The sequence below is a fragment of the Aotus nancymaae genome, unplaced genomic scaffold (assembly GCF_030222135.1).
Source record: "Aotus nancymaae isolate 86718 unplaced genomic scaffold, 86718_ANA_hifiasm-v0.15.2.pri h1tg000029l, whole genome shotgun sequence".
NCBI classification, from domain to species: Eukaryota; Metazoa; Chordata; class Mammalia; order Primates; family Aotidae; genus Aotus; species Aotus nancymaae.
In genome coordinates this window covers 47,285,708-47,313,625 of record NW_026988442.1, presented here as the reverse complement: position 1 = coordinate 47,313,625, position 27,918 = coordinate 47,285,708, and the positions used below count along the sequence as shown (strand labels likewise).

The 27,918-nt window shown below is 34.5% G+C and overlaps 1 protein-coding gene across 6 annotated transcripts in view; it reads right to left on the bottom strand.

The window, feature by feature from the left end:
- Nucleotides 1-27,918, bottom strand: part of LOC105708927 (sodium channel protein type 3 subunit alpha) — a 111,730-nt gene that overhangs the window by 57,642 nt on the left and 26,170 nt on the right. For 2 of the 6 annotated variants that reach the window (XM_064382656.1, XM_064382658.1), the window contains exons 1-7: nt 19,354-19,505; nt 15,080-15,208; nt 14,307-14,398; nt 13,261-13,533; nt 13,017-13,080; nt 7,489-7,630; nt 5,595-5,801 (exon numbers count right to left, since the gene is read on the bottom strand). In XM_064382656.1, coding sequence (XP_064238726.1) covers nt 5,595-5,801; nt 7,489-7,630; nt 13,017-13,080; nt 13,261-13,533; nt 14,307-14,398; nt 15,080-15,208; nt 19,354-19,433 — 987 coding nt within the window. In that variant the 5' untranslated portion in view covers nt 19,434-19,505. Of the gene's footprint in view, nt 1-5,594; nt 5,802-7,488; nt 7,631-13,016; nt 13,081-13,260; nt 13,534-14,306; nt 14,399-14,489; nt 14,582-15,079; nt 15,209-19,353; nt 19,506-21,030; nt 21,150-26,963; nt 27,278-27,918 lie in introns of those variants that run through there. The other 4 variants (XM_012440661.2, XM_064382657.1, XM_064382660.1 and 1 more) reach the window with 4 other exon arrangements.

Sequence of the window (27,918 nt, the reverse complement as noted above, 5' to 3'; positions counted from 1 at the left end):
ATTCTCTAGGATTACAATGATCTCAGGCAGGGAACCATAGTAATAAATATGTAAATTTATGTTTTTGACTAAGCAACATATAAAATGTAACAGATATTTATTTATATTAAGCACTGTATTCATAATGGAAGCTCAGATTTAAGAATTGATGTAAGACAATGTCCAGCATTTAAATGAAACACTAATTCAGAATTTGGATATTTATAAAATTGTATGTAGTCATATAGCCAGGTTTTTAATTGAATTATTGATCATCGGCATCACTTTTAATAAAATTCGTGATGTAAAATGAGAAATATTTAGTATGCTTTATAACTCTGACTATATATGCAAAATTAAGTGAATAAATGAATCACTTATCTGTAGCAAGTTAAATATAGTTACATAGTGCTTGATACATATGAGGCACATAACATATACCATTTGTTGAAACAGTGAATATATATATATACCCTTTCTTATCCAAATAAAGTCCTTAATTCCCTTTTCCATTTTATATAGAAGCAAATACACAACACACAGTGTTAATCATTTACTGACTTGTTTGTCCCTGGAAACAAAGGAAGTGGTGGTAATATTCCCCTACCATAATTCTAAAACATATGTTCATTTAAATCACTTCCAGACTTGTTGTTATTATTATTATTATTGAGATGGAGTCTCACTCTGTCGTCCAGGCTGGCATGCAATGGCATGATCTTGGCTCACTACAACCTCCACCTCCCGAGTTCAAGTGATTCTACTGCCTCAGCCTCCTGAGTAGCTGGGATTACAGGCATGAGCTACCATGCCCGGTTAATTTTTGTATTTTTACAAATTTACAAATTTGTGTATTTTAGTAGACACAGGATTTCACCATATTGGGAAAGCTGGTCTCAAACTCTTGGCCTCAAGTGACCTACCCACCTCAGCTTCCCAAAGTGCTGGGATTATAGGCATGAGCCACTGCATCCAGCCCCAAACTTTGTTTTGCGTAAGACATTATTTCCCTACCTATTCTGGGTAACAGTTCAAATAACTCAAAACCAAAACATATTTCTAAGGCAACAAAGGTAACCTCCGACACATTTTCTGTGTCACTCATCAACTCAAATCTGTCACTTATTCCACTTCCAGTAATTTGCCAATTCCCTCAAAGGCAGATGTTTCCTGTCATCTATCATGTCTGTGTACCTGTTTATGCCCAACAACACTATCAATGTCCTGCTTATTAGAATAATAGTGTTACTTTCACAGCTGATTTGCTGAATTCCTCTTGTAACAAATAAGAAATTTCACTTAATATTTACTCAAGAAATAACATTTTCTTATAATATTTCTGTGTGATTCAAAATAGGCTCTGTAACTCACTGTATCTGTGTGTCCATAAAAATATAACCACATAACTAATACTTCATTCACTTTACACATATAATCCAGTTAAAATCCCATTCAAAGCTAGATGACATCAACTATACCTATTTCTACTCTACCCTGAATTATATTAGATCTCTTAAAAGCTACTATTTCAAATTTTGTTCTAGAGGACTCCCAAATTTTTTCCTATCAGAGCAATATAGATTGCTATGGGATATACTAAGCTGGGCAACATTAGACACTTAAAGATCACAATTTAAATGCCAAACACAATTAGAATGATCTCAGACAAAACATTCATTTCTTTGCAGGGTTTGTTTTTCTCCATATTATTTTTTCATGCCTACACAATGAGTACCCCGAGGCGGGCCCTCAATCAATAATAAACAAAGATGGAAGTGATGCTAGTTTTTATGAAGTCATTGGCTAGATAGCAACTTTTGAAGAGTCACAGGTGGTTAGCAAGACTTAAGTTACACTGCAGCATAAATGATCTCATAGTGCACTAATTCTCTCTTTGCCTCCAACTGCCTCCTGGCTTCAACATTGACAATTTACTGGTCATCACTGCCTATGTTGTCAATATGGAACTAAAATGGATTTGGCACTGTGCTACTCCAATCAGTATTAAAACACTTTACCTTAGATAAATTTAAATTTTGTATGTGTGAAGCTAAAGTTGAATCAAATTGTGATGTTTTGGTCACTAAAATTCAGTAACTGAAATAGAACTGATGTTTTTTAGCCAAACTAATCATACGTAGATAATTAGGTTCTTTAAACTTCTACTGGACATAGTGCATGTTTATTTCTAAGTTCAAAAAGACCATACTCTTAATTGATGCCATATTTTACCCTAAAATGGCTGCATTTCTGTAGTTTGTTATCTGTGTAAAATTTTCAAGTACATTAATTTGTCTGCTTTTATTAATGATAATAGAAAAACCCAGTTCTTTAAAATATACTTATATGCAATTTATGAATATTATTTTATATAACATTTATTTAAAACTTTGAAATAAAGTATTTGCCCTATAAGTAGCTATTTTATTTCATTATCTTATAAATGTGTTTTATGTATGGTGATATCAAATAAAACTTAAATAATTGAAATGTGGAACTTTCTGGCAAGTATGAGTTATATTTTAGAAGACTTTCAAGTTTCACCAAATTTGTTTATAGTTTTCTGTATAAAATCAATAAGGTATAAACACGTTACTACTCTATACCCAATGGTAAGAAGAAAGTGGTCAAGCCAGCGTGTTCAGCAAAAGTTAAGTCTATGGTTTAGCTCAATAATTAGCTAAACAACTTATTGCAGTATCTCCATTTCACCAAAAAATTCCTTGAGGAAGGACCTAATGATATTTGTTGCACATCTTCAAAGTAAATTAGAATTATTAAAAACTTAAATTTTGAATATATTTCCAGTATATACCATCATCCAAAGAAGACTTCAAATACGTGAAGCCATTCATTAAAAAAAAAAAAAAAAAAGACTCAAAAAAGTCAGTGCATAAAAATATTATTTAGATTTCTACTTCTAGTCAAAATGGAGTAACAGGGACCAGATTTCCTCTCTCCTGAAGCAACCAATGAAACAGACAAAATACATATTACAGTGGTTTTGAAGACACTGGATATCAGATCAGGATGTTTTGAGATATTGGAAAATAGAAAAACAAGCAAGCTGTATGCTTCTCTTAATATATGGCCTGGAACTTCCAGACTATGGTGTAGAGAGGAAGTATCTCTGCAGAATCCCTGAATGGAGGAGACGAAGCTGACTCCAGGAAAATCAGTGTGGCTCTATAGTTCACAGGGTACCACAGAAGACAGAGTTGAGCAGAGAGATAACTCTAGGGACCTTCTCAGGTACCCCTTGAGTATTGAGAAGATTATTCACCAAGTGTGTGTCTTAGAAAACTACCTGAGGCCAAGGATTAGAGGGAACACCACCCATCAATCACACTGTGCCAGAACAGTGCCTGCTTCTACACTGGTAAACACTTCATTTTAAATGGGCATTGGGTAGAATGTTAGGAAGGGTCTTGATTCACTGATGAGGAATAATTAATCTTAGAATAAATGCTATCTGGTCCTGCCTAACAAATTTTAAAAGGCTTAAAGATACAAAAGGATCAAATTGTGTATAAACGACATAACTATGTTCCAAAACAAAGTTCAATAATTTTTACGGGAATACAAAAATATCCAGCACCCACAAAAGCAAAATTGAAAGTGTCTGGAATTCAATTGAAGATTGTCAGGAGCATAAAACTGCAGAAATATACGACCCATAATAAAGAGAAAAATTAATCAAAACTGACCAAGAACTGACACAGATGTTCAAATTAGCAGACAGAAAATTTAAACAGTTGTTATGACTGTATTACATATGTTCCCAATGTTAATTAGAGATAGAGGAAATATTAAAAAAGATGCAGATTGAGGTTGTAGAGATGAAAACTACAGTGTTTCTGATGACAAATGCACTGGATGAAACTAGTGGCAGATTAAATGTGCAAAAGAAAAGACAGTTGACTTGAAGACAGAAATAGAAATAATTCAAAATGAAATTGACAAATGAAGTTTAAAACTCATACAGAACTACAAAAGACATAAAGCAACTTTGAAAAAAAACAAAGGACAAAAAGTTGGGGACTTACAGTATCTTATTTCAAGACTTGCCATAAAAGGTACAGTAAGAGAGTGTGATATTGGTATTAAAAGGACAAATAAATTATCTGAACAGAATAGAGTCCAGAAATAGAGTCCTGAACAGATAGAGTCCATTCACCTATGGACAGATAATAATTGACAAAGGTTCAAAGGCAATGTAGTGGAGAATGGATATTTTGCTTATATGCAGTTGGAATAATTAGATACTCATATTTTTAAAAAATGAATCTCAATATATCACTCACATGTTATACAAAAATTAACTTGAAATGAGTTATTGACCTAAATTTAAAGCATAAAACTAACTTTAGAAGAAAATTTATAAGAAAATACTTGTGGTGTTGACTTGGCAAAAATTTTTTAGATCCAAAAGAATGATTTAAACAAAAAAGCTAAGAAATAATACAATGGTTAAACTTCACTTCAAATATTTGAGAAGCATATATGGGATAAAGGACTTATATCCAAAAGAATCAAAATACCAGATATAGGTGATGGGGTGATGAAGGCAGCAAACCACCTTGCCATGTATGTACCTATGCAACAATCCTGCATGATCTGCACATGTACCCTAGAACCTAAAATACAATTAAAAAAAAAAAAAAAGAAAGAAACAGTGGGAAAAAAAAGAAAAAAAAAAGAAATCGAACATCCCAACTAAAAAAATGAGGGGTTAAAGATTTGAACAACCACTTCATAAAAGAAGCCATACAGATGGAAAATAAGAACAGAAAAAGATGCTCATCACTAGTAATTAGGAAAACAAAAATAAAAACAGCAATGAGACACTTATTAGAATGGCTAAAATCAGAAAAACTGGCCATACCAAATGTTGGCAAAGATATTGAGAAATTATAATTCCAACTGTCATGAATCGGACTTTTACTGTGTCTTTGCAAGAGTCTTCACCTTTCAGTATATGGATTTTTTTCTGTGTTTTAATACAGTACTCTGTTTCTGTCTCTTCTCCTCAACACATTAATTCCCCATTCACTATACCCCTAGCCCAAACATCCTTTCATGTTAATAAAAATCTTAACTTGACATCTAACTTTAGATATCTTCCTGATATCCTGATATAGGCTATAGCAAACATTTTTTTTCCTACAGAAATCTCTAAGAATTGTTAAGCATAGGTACATATAAAGTCTCCTGGTCAACCATTAAAATCAATTAACTTTAGAACAAAATCTCAAATGTCATAATTAGGGTGAATCACTAATAATTAGAAATATCAGTTTTATTTCTTTACTAAATTAAATAAAAAATTAAATTCCCCTCTTAGGTTCCATAAGACAATTCCATGGAATTGTAAACCTTATCCCTAATGTATTTTCTATCCACTAGCTGATTTCTTTAGATACAGTGTCTAAAAAGTTTATTTGGCTCCAACTTCAGAAACTAGTTCAGATTTGAATGTTTTTCTTTTTCTAATGACAATGCCTATATATAAAATGAAAAGCCAGTTCTAATCTACCCTGTATAGTACGACACTATTTCTACTTAGAAACTACTACTAATAATAATAATAAATTTTTGCTTTTATCACTCAGTACCTGAGCTTCTTCCTGTTGCTTCTTAAGCTGTTCGAGCATCTGCTGAAATTCGGCCTCTTTTTGTTCTGCTTCTTCCAGAGTGGCCTGATTCTGTTCCTCATAGGCCATGGCCACCACAGCCAGGATTAAATTCACCAAATAAAATGAGCCCAAGAAAATGACCAGCACAAAAAATATCATGTACGTTTTTCCAGCAGCACGTAACGTCTAGGGGAAATGGGGGATAATTCCATCAGTGTTTTAATATAATGTCTCCAAATAAATATCTGATTACCATTAGTCAGTCAGTAGACTGATTAGCTATTAGCATCTAGTTCATTTTAATCAATAATTTGTTGGTATTAATATTCTTAACACACACAAATAATAATCAGATTCTTTGAGGCTTGACTGCAATCTCGTTTGATATAAATACATTTTAAATTCGTATGTGAGGCCCACCATAATGCTTTTATTAGAGTTCATATGCAGAGCAACAATATGACAAGTGAGAGCACTGAACCTTTAAATCCTTTCAGTGGGATTCCACTTACATTGCAGTCTACCATCTAGAGATGGTCGACTATATACCAAGTAGAGATGACTTTTTCTATACTATTTAGAGGTGACTTTTGCTTCCCTCCTCTTCTAGCCTCCGTTAATAGCTAGAGCTTTAATTTGAAATTTTCACATCAAGATCATTGATTTTTAAAATGTTTTAATGTGTTGTTTATATACCCACAACTGGATTATCAGCTCCTCAGAGTCGTGAACATTCCTTGCATCCCCATAGTTCTAGAAGAATGCCTTTCACATAAAAAGTTCTCAGTGGCCGGGCGCGGTGGCTCAAGCCTGTAATCCCAGCACTTTGGGAGGCCGAGGCGGGTGGATCACGAGGTCAAGAGATCGAGACCATCCTGGTCAACATGGTGAAACCCCGTCTCTACTAATACAAAAAATTAGCTGGGCACGGTGGCGCGTGCCTGTAATCCCAGCTACTCAGGAGGCTGAGGCAGGAGAATTGCCTGAACCCAGGAGGCGGAGGTTGCGGTGAGCCGAGATCGCGCCATTGCACTCCAGCCTGGGTAACGAGCGAGACTCCGTCTCAAAAAAAAAAAAAAAAAAAAAAAAAGTTCTCAGTGTACATGTATAGGTACTGACTCAATGATAAATTAGGATTCCCTGAACACTTGCTTTATGCTGGACACTTCTCTGTATTCCAGAGTGTTATAAGAAGGTTCCTTTCCTCTCCTCTCCCCTCCCTTCCCCTCCCTTCCTTCCATCCTCTTCCCTTCCCCTCCCCTCCCCTCCCTTCCTTTCCCCTTCCTTCCCTTCTTCCCTCCCTTCTCTTCCCTCCCTTCTCTTCCTTTCCCGTCCTTTTCCTTTCCCTTCCCTTCCTTTCCCTCCCCTTTTCTTTCCTTTCCTTTTCTTTCCCTTCCCTTTCTTTCCCTTCTTTCCCTTTCTCTCCCTTTCCTTTCCTTTCTCTCCTCTTCCTCTCCTCTCCTCTCCTTTCTTTTCTCCTCTCCTCTCCTCTCCTTTCCTTTGCCTTTCTTTCTTTTTTTTTGTTTTTTGAGATGGGGTCTTATTCAGTCATCCAGACTGGAGTGCAGTGGTATGATCTCAACTCACTGCAACCTCTGGCTTCTGGGCTTGGGTGATCCTCCCACTTCAGCCCACCATGTAGCTGGGACTACAGGTGCACGCCACCACACCCAGCAAATATTCGTATTTTGGTAGAGATGGGGTTTTGCTATGTTGCTCAGGCTGGTCTTGAACTCCTGGACTCAAGTGATCCACCCACCTTTGCCTCCCAAAGTGCTGGGATTACAGGCATGAGCCACCACACCTGGCCTATGCTTTTCATTTCATATATGTTTATAACAATAAATGTTATGCATGTTCATTTGGACCTTACCAACTGGTAAAGATTCTCCCAGTAGTCTTGAGTCATGAGTCGAAATAGAGACAGGAAAGCCCAGCTAAAGGTGTCAAAGCTTGTGTAGCCATAGTTGGGGTTTCGACCAGCCTTCACACAGATGTATCCTTCTGGACACTGGCTATAAGAGAGAGAAATGGAAGTAGGGTCAGTATAGAAATTACAGCAATTTCAATTGATTTGACTTATAGAAATTTTCAAAACCCAAATTTGCTATCTGTGATGAATTGTCTTGCTTTCCTTTCCAGATCATTTTAGGTGATTGCTCACTGTGAAACTTAGCAGATGAAATTCACTAGGAAAACCAATAGAAAGTTTAGATACAAAGAAAGATTTACAGACATTTAGAATGGCAGAGAGCAACCAAATACGTTTGGCTCAGATAACCATTTTTCTATTCTTCACAAAGTGGCAAGAAAAAATAATTAAAAATAAAAAGCCAGAAAACAGCCAGAGAGTGGGAAATCAATTATTTCATTAGCCGGTTTTGTAGAATTTTCTAAAATATGACACTTTAGAATAAATTTTGATTTACAGAAAAAGTATAAAGATAGTACAGAGCTTGTACATTCCGTGCCATTTAGTATTGATACATTGTTATTATTTAATTGAGGTGGGATCTTTCTATGCTGCCCAGGCTGGTCTCAAACTTCTGTGCTCAAGCAATCTCCTGTCTCAGCCTTCTAATGTACTGGGATTACAGGTGTGAGCCACTGCACCCAGCCTTAATACATTATTATTACCTAAAGTTACTATTTTATTCAGATACCCTGTTTTTTTCTTAATGTCCTTTTTTTGTTCCAGGATCTGATTCAGGATACACATTACATTTAGTGTTTATGTCTTTTTAGGTTCCTTTTGGCTGTGACAACCTCTCAGAATTTCCTTGTTTTTGATGATCATAACAATTTTGAGGATTATTAGTCAGATATTTGGTAGAATGCCTTTCAATTGGGATTTGTCTAATGTTTGCCTCATGATTATATTGAGGTTATGGATTTTTGGGTGGAAGACTACAAAGGTAAAATATCATTATCATCACATCACATCATGCCAAGTGTACATACTTATTGCTGTTAATGTTAATTTTCATCATCTATCTTGAGCTAGTGTTTGTTAGTATTTGTATTCCCTTTTCTTCCTTTTCCATACATACTCTTTGGAATAAAGTCACTGTGTACAGATCACATTTAAAGAAACCGCAGTTATGATCTTAAGTATGTACAAGAAAATTGTACATACTTATTTGTACTTACAATCTTAAGTATGTACAAAATTATTTGAAATTATTCTGCATAGGATACTTGTCCATTATTCATAATTTACTTATGTATTCAATCATTTCAATTAACATGTAGTCATGGATATTCATTTTATATTTTGGGTTATAATTCAATGACATTTCATTTATTTTCTTGCTCAAATTGCTTCATCTTTGGCCATTGGAAACTCAATTGACACCTTTAACAGTTTGACATACCCCATAGTTGTGGGTTGTGTTTTTTTTTTTATTTTTAACACTTCCTTACTTTTAGGCACTATCAGATGCTCCAGACTCATCTTGTATATTTTTTGCCCCAGTCCTAGAAAAGAGCCCTAGTTCTTTTTATTGGAAAATGATATTAGAAACCAAGATCTGGGTGATAGCTGTGTTTATTGCTACTGGGGTGTCATTGCTTCTAGGCCCTCTCAGCTGACAGAACGAAGAGATATATATGCATATAATTGCTCAATACTGGTACACATGCACAGTGGTTTCAGGATTGTTAATCTATACTACCATTGGAAACAACTTTATCAACTAGAGTATTGTTCCTTTTACATTTAGTCTTACAGACTCCACTCATTCCCAAAGTTACTTAGGCTTGCATGTTATTACTCCACCTCCTTCAGTGAGGTTGTTTCATATATTGCAATACATTTATATATTTTTGTCAGATTCTCTATTTCTTTCTGGGATCCCCAAACCTCACACATACACAAAAAAAATTTAAATTTGTATCATTAAGATTCACTCTTTGTGCTATAAAGATCTATGAGTTTTAACAGATGCATTATGTTTCATATTCACCATTATAGAGTCTTAGAGAATAGGTTCTCACCCTAGAAAAAAAAATCCCCTTTGCTTCACCTAGATAATCCCTCATCATGAACCCCTGGCAAACACTGATGTTCTTATCATCTCTATTGTTTTGTCTTTTCTAGAATGTCAAGTAATTGAAATCATACAGTATGTAGCTTTTTGAGGTTGGCTTTTTCTCACTTAGAAATATGCATTTAACATTAATCAATATCTGTTTATATCATCATCATAGCTCATTTATTTTTAACCACTAAGTAATATTTTAGTATATCGTCATAACTATTTATCTATAAAACTACTGAAGTACATCTTTGGTTGCTTCCAGTTTTGGATCATTATGAATACAGCCGCTATAAATATTCACATGCAGGTTTCTTAGTGTAGACATAAGTTTTCAAATTGGTCAGTGAACTACCTAGTAGTGCAGTTGTTGGATCATATGGTAAGACTATGTTTGTTTTATAAGAAACTGCCAAACTGCCTTGCACAGCAGTTGTCTACATTTGCATTCCCACCAGCAATGAGCAAGAGTTCCTGTTGTTCTGCATCCTCATCGGAAGTCGGTATTGCCAGATATGTTTTTCAGTTGTTCTAATAGAAGTACAGTGGTAACTCATTGTTGTTTAGTTTGCAATTCCCTAATGACAAATAATGGTGAGCACCTTTTTACTTCCTTAATAGTCAACTGTAGTATGTAGTTGTGTGGGGTATCTGTTCAGATCTTTTGCCAGTTTTAAATTGGGCCATTTGTCTTCCTGTTGTTGAGTGTTTAGAGTTCTTTATATAATCTGGACACTGGTTTGTTGTTTTGTTTTGTTTTGAGACAGAGTATGACTTTGTTGACCAGCCTATAGTGCAGTGGCCTGATCATGGCTCACTACAGCCTCAACCTCCTAGGCTCACTTAATCCTCCTGCCTCAGCCTGCTGACTAGCTGGTACCACAGGAACGCTACACCACACCTGGCTAACTTCTTTATTTTTACTTTTTGTAGAAACAGTGTCTCCTTATGCTGCCCAGGCCAGTCTCAAACTTGGGTTCAATTGATCTTCCCCCCTCAGCTTCCCAAGGTGCTGGATTACAGGCATGAGCTACTGCTCCTGGCCCCAGTTTTTTGTTTTTGTTTTTTAATCCAGATATATGTTTTGCAAATATTGCCTCCCAGTTGGTGGCTTGTCTTTTCATTATCTTAAGAATGTGTTTGTAGAGAAGAGCTTTTTGATTTTAACAAAATATAAATCATTTATTTCTTTAATGGAATGTGCCACTTAAATACAAAATGGTTTTGTATTTAAAACTTATCACCAACGGCTGGGCGCAGTGGCTCACGTAATCCCAGCACATTCAGAGGCTGAGGCAGATGAATCATTTGCGATCAGGGTCCCACTGATTCTACATTATGTTGTACAATTATTTCATTATATATTACAACATAATAATACTAATAGAAATAAAGAATAAAATACACAATAAATATAACGTGCTTGAATCATCCTGAAATCATTCCCCACTACCATCCTTGGCCCGTAGAAAAATTGTTTTCCACAAAACAGTCGCTAGTGCCACAAAGGCTGGGGACTGCTGATGTAAGTTACTTAAGCCATAATAAGTATTCATTAAAGGGAACAGATTATTATGGTTTAGCTGGAATAAAGTATGCAGTAACCAACTTTATCCCAAATTTTATCTGGGCTTGTATGTTAGTCGTCATCATAATAAATAATAGTTAACATGCAATGCGATAAATTTTTTTCTTTTCTTTTTTTTAGATAGTGTGTTTGTTATTTTTATTTATAAAAAAAATTTTTGGGGATAGGGTCTCGCTTTGTCATCCAGGCTGGAGTGCAGTGGTGCGATCTCGGCTCACTACAACTTCCACCTTTCGGGTTTGAGATTATTGTGCCTCAGCCTCCAGAGTAGCTGAGATTACAGGCATGCGTCACCACACCCCAGCTAATTTTTGTATTTTGTAGTTGAGACAGGGTTTCACCATGTTGGCCTGGCTGGTCTAGAACTCCTAGCCTCTAGTGATCTGCCTGCTTCGGCCTCCCAAAGTGCTGAGATTACAGGAGTGAGCCACCACACCGGGCCATTTTTCAGAGACAGCCTGTTGCCCAGGCTGGAGTGCAGTGGAGTGATTATAGCTCATTGCAGTTTGGAATTCCTGGGCTCAAGCAATCCTCCTACTTCAGCCCCCTGAGTAGTTAGGACTACATGTGTGCATCACAATGCCTGGCTAGGTTTTTCTTTTCTTCTTCTTTCTCTTCCTCTTCTCCTTCTTCTTTATTTTTTTTTCTTTTGTGGAGACAGGGTCTAGCTTTGTTGCCCAGGCTGGTACATATAATAAATTCTTACAATTGTCCATGTGTTAGTTCAAATACTTTATGTGTATTAAACAATTAGTCATCACAACTGTTAAAGGGACAGAGTATTACTCTCCCCATTTTAAAGATGAGTAAATTAAGGTACAGAGAGAGCTTAGGACACTTTACCAAGGTCAAAGAGCTCACAAATAGTGGAGTTAGGATTTGAACCCAGGTGTACATGAACTCTAGAACCTATGCTCTTCCCCACCACATTCACATAATAAAGGGTAGGAAACCTGTCAGGAAAACAAAAAATCCCCAAAGTTCTATTTATATGACTAGCATACATTTTCATTAACACTCTTAGATTTTTATGGCTATACCAGTTTCCCTTTATAAAGGGTGAATCAAAATATATTTAAGTTCCATGGCCTAAGAGTCACTACTATTGCTATCTCTGGGCTTTTAAAAAATTCTCTATTTTGAGTTAAAATTAACTTATATTTAAGGGTTAGAGACTAACACCATGACTAAGATATCACAGCATCTCTTATTGTAAAATGTGACCGAAAAGAACTATTCATTATGTCAACTCAAACTTGGACATGCCTTTGGAATACATGGACCCCTCGTTTCTTTGTATACAGAGATTCATGCCCTTTCAAGAATACTTAAGTATTTCTAAGCATTTCCCCAAGTGTGCTTGCAACCTGAAGACCATATTGTATGCTGGATCTTTTCCAGTCACAACAAAACTCATCCCATTGATACATATATACACCAACATAAAGGTGCCCATCTCATGTTCCTTCCTGTGTTTCCTAAACAGCTCTGATGGGTTTACAGCAAAGACAGACTCTGGGCCTTCACACATTGGAGCATTAATTTAAGAACATCTTAACTGTGAAGTTCTGGGGAAAGGTCTTCACAAAGGGATGATTTTTATGGCTGTGAGTTAAGGACCAGTGGCAACCCAGTAAGGCAGACAAGGCACTTCCTAGGTAGGCAGTGCCACTCTTTCTTGCATACATGTAAAGCTACACGTGTAACCATGTAGATGTTTTCCTATCTACTTTTTTCCTCACAAAGAGTTCTATATGATATATATATATTTCTTACCCTGCATCTGAGCCATTTCCACAGAGTAATGGGTCCTTTTGCCCATCCAAAACATAAAAGTGACCTGTTGATACAAAAGAAAACCATTTTATTTCATATTAATGCTATTCATATTAGGAATAAATCAGAGTTTGACCATCTCAGTTATTTACAAAGGTCGCTGTACACCCACAGTCTCAACTATTTATAGTTGAAAACTCATTCAGCAACGCTAAGGTTAACATAATGTGGCAATACTTCTTACTGTCATCTCCAATGTAATCCTTCCAGTTAAATGTGCTCATTGTTACATTAACAAATGTCCCATTTGAATCCATTGTGCCATTGAAGTAGGAAGTGGTGTTGATTTCAAAAGCAGAATCGCTTGGAGGCCACTGCAAACATTTATTCCTCAGGTTGCCCATGAACAGCTGCAGCCCAATGAGAGCAAACACGCTCAGACAGAACACAGTCAGGATCATGACGTCAGAAAGCTTCTTCACTGACTGGATCAGGGCCCCTACGATGGTCTTTAAACCTGAAGAGAGAGAACTATAGGTCACCTGAGGAAAAGTGCTAGAAACCATGATTTCTTAATAGTCACACACATTCTCTTTCCCTCATAAATGATTGCTTGGCTATTTAGACTCCAAAGCTGTATGGATAGCTTGATGATTTGGGAAATAGATGAAGAGCAGATTTTACACATGAACAGTGTGTTTTCTAGAAATTCAATATGAAGGTTTAACTATTCAGTCAGGAAGTTTTGTTTGCGTAGTTTTACATGATGAACAAACGTACAGAAAATCTTGGAGTTATTTTTTATTTCAGATGTTGTGTTTCATGAAGCTATTTTCCACCAATCCATTCTTTAACCTCAAGCAGTAGTAATTCAAAGGAGAAAAGAATTTTAAGATAAGTCTTATGCCATATGCATGCTCTTCAATAATAATTTTTTCTCCTTTGTCAAAGGAGATCCATTTTTGAACTACATCTGCAGTGAATGGTAAAATCCAAATCAGTTAGTAAAGCCATGGTAGCGAAAAAGAAAAAAAAAGAGGGAGAGAAAGCAAGAGGCCAAAATTAGCATGTTTTGTAGATATCTCATGCAATTTTCTGTTAAACTCAAAGGCTGATTTTATAAATAAGCATGTGGTTTCTAAAATTTTAGAAACTAAATTGACATTGGAACATCATTTGGCATTATTGAACGGGATGAACTGCAATAATAAGCAGCAAGGCTAATGATATAAATCATTATGAATTGATTTCAAACTTAAAGTCAGCCTCGGTGTTTAACCTAGCTCTCACCTGGAATGACTGAAATTGTTTTCAATGCTCGGAGAACTCTGAATGTTCTCAATGCTGAGACATTGCCCAGGTCCACAAACTCTGTCACATATCTGTAATAGGGGATTCACACACAAACACAATAACACACAAGAAAAGTTGGAGATATAAGGGGCCTACTACCTTACACCAGTTTCTTCTTACCTGGAATTACAGAAATAGTTTTCAGAGCTCTCAAGACTCTGAAAGTTCGAAGGGCTGAAACATTGCCTAGGTTTACAAATTCTGTTACATACCTGCAGAATTAAATCAGAGTTACTGATAGTTTTGGCAAAATTTATACTAAATAAGGAGTTAATGCTGGGTTTGGCACATAAAGCCCCATGAGTTTAACAAATAGATTTTTTATAGACCTCAGGGTGCCATATGCTGAAGGTTGCTTTTAAGAAACAAAATTGTGTTATTTATTTCAATGTAATTTTTATGAATATGAGCACATTTGTTTGCAAAACCAAATCAAAGTACAGTTGTTGCTATTAAATTGTAGTCAATGAATAACTTCATTTTGATGAAGAGAAAGACTACATGACATAAAGATAATCCCATTTATTGATCATTTACCAGATATATTTACATTGCAATATGTATTCTAATATGTATTCTCAAAATACACAATGCATATAGTTAATCTGGCTAACAAGAAAGGTCTACACTTAATATATGTCACAACAACCTGGTTTGTGCTATGACTATTTTCATTCCTTTGCATTTATCAAATTTTCAAAATTACTCACGCCATCACAATGACACTGAAATCCAGCCAGTTCCATGGATCACGAAGAAATGTAAAATCTTCTAAGCAAAACCCTCTTGCCAAGATTTTTATAAGTGACTCAAAGGTATAGATTCCAGTGAATGTGTACCTAGGAAAAACATTCAAGCCAAAATTAACAATTTTGTTTGAACTGTTAAAATAGATGTTTTCAATCATAGCAAATCCTATGCTTTTGTGGGTTTTCAATTCATTAAAATATTGTTCCTTATTTCTATTTACCAAAGAATCTGTTAGTTTAATTAGTCTTACAAGCCTGAGTAAAGGGTTAAACTGAGGAGAAAATATATTATCTAGGGATCTAGTCTTGTTTAATCATTTGGGTTTTAGAATAATAGTTTCATGTATCTTATGGATAATCATCAAGTTTGACCTTCTAGTGCAGCAGTGTCTGACAGAAATGTAATGCAAGCCACAAATGTAATATTCAAATTCCTAGTAGCAAGTGAAAAGATGAGAAGAAGCAAGTAAACTTCATTTTTATACTACATTTTATTTAAACCAATATATCTAAAATATGAAAATTTAACAATTAAGATTAGCCAGATTTCAAAGTTCTGCAGCCACACATGGCTAGTGGCTTCCTCATTGGACAGTACAACTTTAGAGGCAACATAGCTTGGATTCATTTACTTAAATAATAAAATATTTTACTCAAGTTTCTTAATGAGTAGACTCATTTTGGGGGCTATTTTACATGTCTACCATAGAAAACATACTTCTTTTTTTTTAATTTTTAAGAAACATGCAGTTATAAACTTCCCCCCCTTTCTCTCTTCCTCCCTTCCTCCCTCCCCACCGTGTGTGTGTGTGTGTGTGTGTGTGTGTGCACGCACATCAGTGTGCTGTATAGGTATGTGTTCATCTATATGTGTATATATTATCACAAGAAATGTTTTAATTCACTAAGATTTTATATGTGTGTGTTTGCACAATTACCAAAACACAGGGATCAACAAAGTTCTTAAATCCAACCTTGCATCAGCTTCTGTCTTCATACAATTGGGCTAAATCATTTAAACCTTGCTTAAATTCAATTTTCAGCCTCCAAAATGGTGGAAGGCTTTTCTATCTGCTGTTTAATGTCATGTATTTCTAGTCCTCTTTTCTTTGAGTCTTGACAATATAACTTATTGCTGTTTTCATTTTGTTCTCCCCAAAATAGTTGAGTACTTGTTTTTCAACACTTTGTTCTTTAAAGGTACAATTTAAATTTATTTTTCAGTGTACTTTACCCAAGCCATAAAGATTTGATTTACTCACATTAAATTCATTAGCTTTTCCAGCCTACCAGCATTTTATATATGAAAAATGTTAGGATCATTATTTTTGAAAAGTTTTCTGCACAAATTTCTTTCATATGAAGGAACAAAGACATCAAGGATAATGTATGCAGATATCTTCAAATCTAGTTTTCTTAAGTACATTCCCTTCCTTTTCTCTCCCTAACAATTCAATTGATCTCATAAGTAATATTTGCTATCTTTACTTATTATGAAGTAGCTATTAGGGAGAGATATATTTTACAACAAAGCTTATCTTTACTGTGTTTTAGTTTGGATCGTTGTGTAACGCACATAATCACCATGGTATTTCTGTTTGTAGAGATAGCTGGCCTTTTAAAAGGCCTAGAAACACAGCACATGTATGTGCTGTTTATTATATTAGCAGTTAGTGCCCTGTGGTTTATGCTGAGGCAATTCTGTGTTATCTGTAAAGTTACTAGGAATAAGATTAAAGACCCTATTTTCGTTCTTGATTTTGGAAAATTAATAAAATATTTGGGTACATTTGGAACGTATGGGAAATGTTCAAGGCTGTCCATGCAAGAGAGTCCTAGAGCTTATTGAGACAGAGCTCTACACAGAATAGGTATTCAAAAATGCTTATTAGTAACTAGGTTGGGCAGGTAAGTGGGAATCAGGGGACATTTATCTTTCTTGGCTATGCCCTCACTAGGCTCCTAAACATGCCTTCAATTCTGTCCATATCACAGGTTTTTGTTCCTGAAACTTTGAGGTCTATAGAAGTGCCTTGCCTTACGTAATACTCCCCTCACTATGCAATGTGGTTCTTAAGTCATTTGTGTATGTCACATCTTTGTACAGGGACTGTTTCAATTAACAATGACTTCAGTTTTCACCTCAGAACTGAGTTATCTTCTTGTTCACTGAAACCTAGTTTGGGGGTAGTAACCACTACTACTTTGATGTTTTCCTTCTGGCTTGCTTTCAAGTAACTAAAGATAATTGACCAGGAAACCTGTGCCGTTTTCCAGCTGAATGATGCAAGTCAAAAACTTTCTAAAGCTAAGACTGCCTTCATAACAGGCATAATCATCTCTAAGTTAACACTGTTTCTTTAGAAAGAGAGGTCTACATATTTAATTGCCTTTTTTGTTTGTTTGTTTGAGACAGTCTTGCTCTTTCTTCCAGGCTGGATTGCAGTGCTGTGATCTGGGATCACTGCAACCTCCACCTCCTGGGTTCAAGCAATTCTCCTGTCTAAGCTTCCCGAGTAGCTGGGACTACAGGCACGTGCCACCATGCCCTGCTAATCTTTTGTATTTTCAGTAGACATGGGGTTTCACAATGTTGGCCAGGTTAGTCACAAACTCCAATTGCCTACTTTAATTATCTTTTAATAGTGTTATACAAATAAATAAAATTGATACATATTTAAATGTTTCAATAATTTCTGTTGGGAAAATCACATACAGAATAGTCTTACACAGGAATGTCTGTTTTGTTAACTCCAAAGTCATGTATAGTAAATGAGAGTTATAAGTTAAATGGCCTTCCTCAATATGAGGGCTGGATTTTCTACTACAGTAATTTCTAGGAAGCATTTTCAAGCTACTGTTTTTTTTTTAAAGAATAAAAAATACGTTAAATTACTGACAAATAATGCCTTAGAGTGGTACAGTAAATTATCAGAGAAATCTATAAAAACAGAACTAAAAGTGGCAGTATTTGCTACACTGTCTTAATTCCTACTGTACATTACTTTTACAAATATAGCAATAAAAGAGTATACTACATTTTTTTACTTAACCATTCAAATATCTGATCATTATAGTATGCTATATATAATAGCCTATATAATCTAGCCACTTTCTGTTTCACTAAAAAGTATGTTTCTTTGATGCAAATAACCTCATATGTGACTGACAAGAAAACAAAAGAATAGTTATGATGCAGAAATTGTGTTAGTTCATGTCCGATTTTCCCCAAAATATTGATGTTTTGAAACAATGAAGGGCATTTTTTTTCTCACACCTAAATGGAAAAATCCCTTCCAAAAACAGTAATAAAAAGATATTGATACGAATACAGAAAATCCACACAAGTGTTTTCTTTTAGAGCAACACGGGGGCACAGTTTAATATCCTGAACAACTAAAGTGCTTAGACCTTTCTCCATGTATTAAAATACAGAATGAAGCATTTTACTTTGATGATATCATATGAATATCCCCAGTCTCCATTTCAAGGAAAAAAGGAAGAGGCCCAGGATCTGAGGCTGCAAAGAACTCAATGGCTATGATTTTAGGTACAAGTATCAGAAGAGACTCAACTGGGCAAGTGTCTTTTTATTGAGATTATTGTTGTTTTCATGTTGTTTACTAGTTACAAAGTTCCATAAGTTTAGTCTCCAATTATGTTTCCCCTTAAGCCCTGTTATTTTATGAACACAGTTTTACGAAGGACATTTTATTTCTTTTACAGAACATATCTAAGCTGTTTCAGCACACATGTTGTGCATAAATAACCTACATACCTAAATATAACTTAGACATCTTGGATGAATAATTGAGACATCTACTTAATTTAGAGCTAAAACCCCAAATCTGTTCTATTTGAATATAACAATAATAACAATATACTAGAATAAAATAATTTAATTCATCAAATTACTCGAATGATCATTGTATTTTATCTCAAATGATTAATTGTGATTGAGACTTAATTTTAGGCTAGATGATTGGTTTAGTTTACCAGAAAGTGTATACTAATTTATAATCTCTCTTAAACAGATACTAACATGAGTTCGTTGGAAAAATACTTACCTCATAGAAGAAAAACTCCCCCAAAGAACTTCCCTTATCTTCTTTCATATTATGGAAATAACTTTTTCTTAGACAGAAGTGGAAACTGTAAGTCAGACTATAGCCACAAGGAGATTGCTAGAGAATTTGAGTGTGCATTTCTCATTCCAAGAAGTTATTCCTACTTACTCTACATTCTTTGTCCAGTCAGGAGGGTTACTCAAGGTCATAAATACACAGTTGGTCAAAATAGTGCACATGATAAGCATGCTGAATAAAGTAGATTATAGTTAAGGAATAAATGTTAGCACATTACCATGGCCATTTATAACTGATCCAAACCCAAAAAAACTTTATCGATGAATGTTAACTGTGAAATTCATATTATTTATTTCTTTTAAATCAATGATAATCAGAAAATTCAAAGCCTGTGATATGGCCTTGGTGCAATATTTTTTCGTTTTATATTATACACTCGCAAAACTGAATTTAATAGAAAAATGATCTCTATTTGAAGCAAATGCAAATTATTTTGCATTCCAATCAGTTGTGTGAAATGATCCTGGAAGAGGAACTCAACATCCCTTAGTCATTTTATAGTATGCCATAAGTGTAAAAGGTGTACTTCAGATAGATCCTTCTCCACTGACTTATAAAATATTAATGAATGAAATATAAAAAGTGTGAGAATGTATAGCCCAACATATTCAAAGATTACATTGAGAATTCTACCATAAGTAGTAGGTTTTTAGTGAAGTAACTCATTCTTTTACAGTTTATAGCATAAAAGAGGGAGATCCAATTTTGTGCTGATAAGGTAATGTTATTTTCTAGTTTTTTATTTACACTTTAGAACGTGAGGAACCCCAAAAGGCCATCTGGCTATATGCCTGTATCTAGTCCACATTATACCTAAGTAGGTAGCACTATTCTGATGCTCTTCTGAGAAATCGCTGTTGCAAGTTTTCTTGGGATCTCAACCCAGACTTCGCTGTAAGAAAGTTTATGATTATTTTGAGATAAATCTTTTATTTTCAAATATAAATAATTTCCAACATCGAGCCACAGAATGAGAGAATTCCTACCTCAAAAGGTTATCAGTCTCATTTGCCCTGTCTCTAGGTGAATCAGTCTTTAAATTTATATAGAAGCCTGTTTCCAATCTGTCTATACAAAATGCCCAAGCTTGAACACTGCCTCAGAAAATCACCACTCTATTTTATCATTACTTGAGAATTTTCTTGAAATCCACACCCATTCTGCACTTTTACATATACTTTTTGATGAACATCGTAAATAGTTTTAAGTTCAACTTTTTGATACATATTCTAAACCAGGTACATGAGCACACAGTATGAGTTTAATAAATATTTACTGAAAGAGAAAACAAAGAAATAAGAAGGAAGGGAAAAAGGAAGAATGGAGGAAGGGAGGAAGGAAGGAAGGACACAAAGAAGGATAGATCCAGGTGCTGAAGATAAATAATCAATTAAGGCATAAAAGTTTGAACACTTGGTAATACAAATAGTAATATTAACCATAATCTAATCTTTAGCAATGGTTATGCATGATTTCATTGAATGATAGAAGTGTAAGGAGATTTGCTCTTTTTCCTACTATACAATATGTTTCATTTACACATTCATTATCATGGTTGGTTGCATATTTTCCTCTATAATACTATAGCCATTCTATAATAATACTCTTGTTATAAACAGTAGAAAACTAATGCAAACAAATGAATTAAACTAACAATGTTACCATTAATCTCAAAGAAAGTTTATGAATACTTGAAAATATAAATGACATTGTCTTTAAAATTAAATGTTAGAAATAGCATTTAGGCAATTCACATGAAAAGGATATGAATGTACCAAAATCTTGATAGCAATTTTCCTAACAGGGTTTAGTGGAGTTAAAATATACAAGGCAGAGGTGGCACTGAATCGGAAAATTGCCTTTCCTTTATTCATTACTATAAAAGTCTGAAAAAGAAAATACGAGAAAGAAATTACTAAATTAGACATGTGGATTATTTAAAGAGCTTACATACATAAAGAACTTTTTAAAAAATAGAATTTGTTTCTTCAAACTTGTTTGTTTAAACCAGTTGATATATCATAACTACAAACATTAGATGTTTTAATTAACATATAGTTACAAATAAAGATACTATTTACTATTACCTAATCTGTCTCTACGGTTCCAACTTGCTGATACAAACTGACAATTCTACACAGACTTTTTTACCGAATTGTAATGTAGCTTTACAGATTCCAATTCTATTTAAAGCTTACCATCTGTTTTCAGCTTTGGTAACTTTTCAGATTACTCTGTACACATTGCTACTAAAATAATCTTTTATAAATATTTTAATTACATAAAATCTTTTAACTTCAAAGTTTATGATGGCTCCTGATTGTCCCTGTAGATTCAAAATTTTCAAACAGGTTGAATAATCTGATTTTGCTTATTCTATAGATGTGTGAAGGGATCAGCTTCTTAGCTAATATTGAGGAGGGATGGATGCATTGAAACTTGGTCTGAAATAAACCATTGTGGAATGAAGGGCATTCCACAACTAAAATTCTATTATCTGAAACCTACAATCATCCACTTAGCATTAGCTGTGCTACAACTGATTACCTACCATCTTCCTGTAGAATCATCTTTTATTTTTTCCCACTAGAGTCATCTTTGCTATGGCCAATTCAGTCCACTTATCAGTCTCACTCACAACCAGAAAAGCTCCCCTTATGACTCTGAATATAAGTGTCATAGACGCCTAGAAGAAGGTGACGTCTAAAAGGTCATTTATTGCAAACTTTCTTCATATCAGGGAAATGTCTCCATAACAGACCTTACAATATAGTTCCACCTACAATGACCCCCTATTCTGTCAGAGGTTCTTAGTTCTTAATCCTGCCTGAATACTAGGCTGTCCTGTAGAGATTTTAAAATTGACAATTGAATGAAAATTTCTGAGGGATGGCACAGACGTGAGTACCTAATGTAGATGACAGGGTGATGGATTCAGCAAACCACCATGGCACATGCACACCTGTGTAACAAACATGCACATTCTGCACATGTACCCCCAACTTAAAGTATAATAAATAAAACAAAACAAAAATTTCCTGAGGTGATTATAATATGCAATCAAGGTTGAAAATCCCTTCTCTCTGGGAATTTTCTCTGCTATCAGTCACCATCTTCATCATGTCTTTCCAAATCACACTATCCCTTGATCACTCCCTAATTGTTTCTCTTTATCAGTGAGTCTAAGTATATTAATTTGCACTCTTTTACATGTTGCTTGTAATTACAGTCAAGTGGCAATTTACACATACTGCTCATTCCAGTGAGAACTAGGTTAGGAATTGTTATAAATCACTGAACATAAAGAGCCTGTAATCTACTTTTTCTCCATTTTTTTCACAGTATTTAATAGCCTGGTTTGCAAATAAACACTTGTTTTAATTAAATGTGGGTTTACCTTAAAGATACTATTTACCTTTAAGATATCTATTCTGTATACTTATTTACTTAATAATATGTTTCTCTCCTTCAACTAGGGGTTATATCCCATATATTTATGTTCACTGACAATGTACTTTGTTTGAATAGGTAGACAAAAATATTTATATTATGAGTATAAAGGACAGGGAAAACAATTTCTCTGTTCGTTGCCCTTTTGTATCTAAGACCATGGTGTCAACCATTATTTAACTAACCATTATCCAGAAACTGTACAGTTTTCCTGTTCATTATCCCTTTGTATTTAAGACCACAGAGCTAACCATTATTTAACCATTTTTCAGAAACTACAGTTGCTCTGTTCATTGCCCTTTTGTATTTGAGACCATAGAGCCAACTATTACTTAACTAACCATTTTCCAGAAACTGCACTCTATAAATGTGAACAATTTTATGAAGAGAACAAGCAAACTACTCTTTACTAGCAGTAAGATTATGTGTAAGGGACAGTAGACCTTGCAAAAACTGCTCTTGAAGCACAGAAGCATTAAAGGGTTGCCTTGGAGTCACAGGATTAGATTATTTAATATTACAGTTGAACAATCAAGATCCATTTAGGCATTCAACAACAGCATTAACTTGAAAATGTTCACCATAACTTAAGGTGGATGTTCTCATGCTCTTTTGAAACAGTTTCCCTGAAAACGTAGTTTCTACTTGCAGCATTAGGAGAAAGTTTCATTTTGAACTATCTCCAAAAGCAGATCATGGAACCCTTTACACCACCGGCAAGATTAGCCTTTGTGGTACTACTGGAATTAAAGCTGATATGCTAAGAGCATCTTCGTTGAATTTTTAAGTTCCAAAACAGAGCAGGCCTTAAGACTACAATCCCATTTTATTTCTTGGGACCACCACCTGACATAAAGAGAACCCTGAGTTCTGAGAAATGTGGAAAAAAAATACTACTATCCTGTTTAGTGAAAGAATTGCAAAAAAAAAAAAAAAAAAAAAATTGAAATTATGGGGCTCTGATATTATGAAGAGATAAACTTAAATGGAAAATTACTTGAGAAAATGACAAATGAATGGCGGAGGGATAAATCATAGCAATTCTAAAGTTAGGTTTCCAAGTAATGATAAGTAATGATGAGACTTAAAAAATTAATACTACATATTGCTATTGACATTATGAATGCTACAGCTGGAAGTATGTTAAACTAGCTATTTTGTACTCCGGAATGTTATTTGCTTCTTTTTTCCCAGGTAAATGCACATCTTGTAAGTTTACTAAGAGTTTTACTACTTTGTGGCAAGAATAAGATTTACATCTCAACGATTAGTACCACATCAATCAGAGAACTCAAAAAATGATGCAACCATTTTTAAACATTCTCTTTTATTTTACTATATTAATAAGCACCGTATATAATTTTACTCAGTGTTTAGGAGCTCTGACTCTGGAGCCGAATGCTTGGGCTCAGATCCTGGATTCACCACTTGAGTGTGGCCTTGAGCATGTTACTCCACCTCTCTGTGCTTCACGTTCCCATTTGCAAACTGAAGCTAACAATAGGACCTGCTTCACTGGTTCAGTAGATAGTAAATGAGTTAAAGCACTCAGCAGTCTTTGACACAGTATGAGCACAAGAAAAGTTAGTTATGATTATCACTGTCACTACGGTTAATAGTACCCTGGTCAAATTAAATGCCATTAAAATACACTGTGACGTTACGAATTTAATTAAATTAGGTATTTAAAAGGTATCACTAATTAATAGTAGCAAAGAGTTACATAAGCTTTAAAATTTTTAAATGCCTTTTACCTGTATTTTTCCATATAGTTAACATAGCTTCATAACATGTTTTTAAATTCCAAAACTTCTTCCATTAGCTTCTTACATGACTCCTTCCATGCTAAGAATGACAAATTACCTCTTTGTTTAATCGCACCTCAATCTTCATCTTTACAGATATTTCATAAATGAAAACAGTGCAGCCAATGGAAAAGAGTGTCTGGATGCCTCACAAGATGCTTCACAGCCACTATGAATAAATCAGGGTCCAAGTCTAGCTCTCAGCCATGGAGGCAATAAAAATTGACTTTGTCAACAACAGAGGGCAATTCTGTTTTTTAGTGGCAGACTCACATTAACCAAACTTTAAAACCTGGCATATAAAATAAGAATGCCAATCTATTTATTTATTTAGAGACAGGATCTTGATCTGTCACCCAGGCTAAAGTGCAGCAGCACAATCACAGCTCACTGCAGCCTCAAATTCCTGACCTCAAGTAATCCTTCTGTCTTGGCTTTTCAATGCCCAATGATTACAGGTGTGGGCCACCATGCCTGGCCTCCAATCTATTTATTTATTTACAAAGAGATACATTACTTTCATAAGGACTGAGATAATTGCAATAATGTAACCAGCACATTCTTTTCTTCAAGCAGATTTAGGGGAAACCAATTGTAATCACAAGGTTTCTTGCTGAGTGTGGAGCCCAAGCCAGCTGACTTAATCAAATGATGTGGAATGTTTAAGAGCATGTGTTAGGTAGTTCAGTGTAGCCCCTCCACAATGAGGTGGCCTGGCCATTGGGAAGAATATGCTTTCAGTACTAATACTAAAGTTCTGTCTCCCTTGGGAAAAAAAAAAACGTTTGCCTCTATTATTCTCCGTTTGTTTCCCCCTTAATCCTGCCAGGCTGATAGACTCTCATTTTTAAGGACATTTCCTTTCTTTAAGTAGCAAATACTTAACAATCACAGCAGAGTAAATCATGCCTCCTCTCTTAAAGATATCTTTACAAATATAACCTTCAGAGCAACAGTTTTCGCGGGAGAATATTATTTCCAGTTTCTTGGGGGATGACTTATTGTCATCATCATAACTAAATTTCAAATTTTTCTTTATTAATTCTGTAGTAAATTGTTGAAATATATTATTTTTAGAAGTACATGAATGTGTTAAATGCCACCTTTTATGAAACTAACTATAAAAAGGGAAAAAGAAGAATCTGTTTAACTATTAAAATTTGCTCTGATGACTTTAAATAAAACATTAAGCTTGCTACTCAAAGTGTGGCCATGTACCAGCCTGATGGTTTGTAAGAAATTCAGGATCTCTGGCCCTACCCTAGACCTATGGATTCAGAATCTGCAATTTAAAAGATCTTAAGTGATCTGTACGTATATGCAAGTTTGAGAAGTACTTCTTTAGAGCAACAGGACTAACTCCAAGTCTAAATAGTTGTCATTTCCTTTAGCCATCACTGATTCTATGAAGTTAAATTATATAGTGCTTAAAGAATGAAATTTATTCAGCCACTGCTTTTAAAAGGGTGTGATTGACTAATAAAGGTGTTCAATATCTTCCATAATCTACAAGCTATAAACTCATGGTGATATTAATTTATCTTTAGTTTCTACATTGAGCTATTTTCATGCTTGTGAATGTAAAACATAAATCATGGTTATAAAATCCCTTAATATCCAGTTAGAAAGCATAGAGTCTACCACCTATTTTTTATATTTTTCTATAAAATACTACTCAGCTAGCTTAACTATAGAAACCAGCTAATTATAATAGAATTATGCATTTATTTTAGCATTAGGAAAGCACAGTAATAACTATTAATTTAAATCACATATAGATGGAGAAAATTTGTAAGTTCTTTTTTTTTGGTCTTCCAATTTTGACATTTTTTTCTTCAGGGTGATGTTTTAATAGTATAGGCGATCCAGAATCAGCATGTCACAAACTATATAAGGTGAAGAGACAATCCTAATCATATTCTAGGTTAGTTGAGGGAAAAAGGAATCTCTGGGTGAACATGCTTCTTTATGTATTGTCTGCCTATAGGAGGATGCTAAGCAGAAGTTTATTTATTGTCCTCTAGAATACAAATTACTGTGAAGAAACCTCAAGTCAATCACAAACTAAAAAATAATAAATACAATATATGCCCATAATTCTTTTTCTGCATAGGTATTATTCTGCTGACTATCCTGTGTTTGAATTTCTCAGCCATAACAGATATTTCACTTTGTTGATGTCAATTTTAAAATTGACTATTTGAATTGCTGTGAAATTGTGGAAATCATTCATCTATTCATATTTCCTCACTGTAACCAACTATTGACTTCATCTCTTATAAATGTTTGTTTTATTATATTGTGCTTAAAAATAAGTGACAGTGACGACTATTGTAAAATCTTTAACAGAATAAAAACTGTGATGCTGTGTATAAGGCCCAGAAAATTATAATATAGTTAGAAGTTTAATTAAAGATTTATTGGACGTATAAAACCAATACTCACTTTCTTATTGATATAGTAGGGATCCAGGTCCTCCAGGGGCTCTGATACCATCTCTGGAGGAATGTCTCCATAAATAAATGGAAGGTTCTTTCCAGCTTCCAAGTCACTATTTGGCTTTGGTTTGTTCTCATCATCATTATCTTGTTCCTTTTTGGGCTTCTGGGCTTTCTCTTCTGCAGCACGTTTTTCGATAGCAGCAAGAGATTCTCTAGTAAAAAGGCGGAAGCTTTCAGGTCCCGGGGGTACCAACAGTGCCTGTGCCATCTTTTCATCCTGCACAATTAATTTCGTGTAGCTTCTTGCATACGAATTGCCTGCAATAAAATAAAAATTGCATGAGAGTTAGGAAAACAAGTGATTAGGAATAAGAAAATCAACCAAAATGTCATTTAATGTTTTTTAGTAATTTTTAAAGCTATAAACATTAAGTCCTGCTTTTAGTACTGCATCACACATTTGAACTTGAAAATGTTATTATTCAACCTAATTCTGAATAAGCCAAGTTTATAAATCTATCAAAAATCTGTTCTTAATATTAATTAGCTTGATTTAGTCATTCTACAATGTACAGGACCTATATAATATAATGTTATATATATAACATATTGTATGTCAAGAATATATATAATATTGTCAATTTTTAAAAGCATTTTAAAAAATTCTGTTTTGAGACCTTTAAGTCAAAATATAGTATACTTTCAGCAAAAGAGTAATGCCAGTCAAATTTGTTAATGAAATCGCTTAATTATTCTGCATCCCACCCCTTGCCTTTTCATAACTTTGTGACTCCCCAAATAAAGAAGTACTGGTAAGAATGCAATTATTGTGATACATCCCTGACTCATACAAATGAAGATAGAGAATAAAGTTTTGCCAAACCCAACCACTTTTGTGTTTATCAGCATCATTAACAACTGCTGCTCCAGAAAAGATGTGATCACTAAACAGCAGGGAC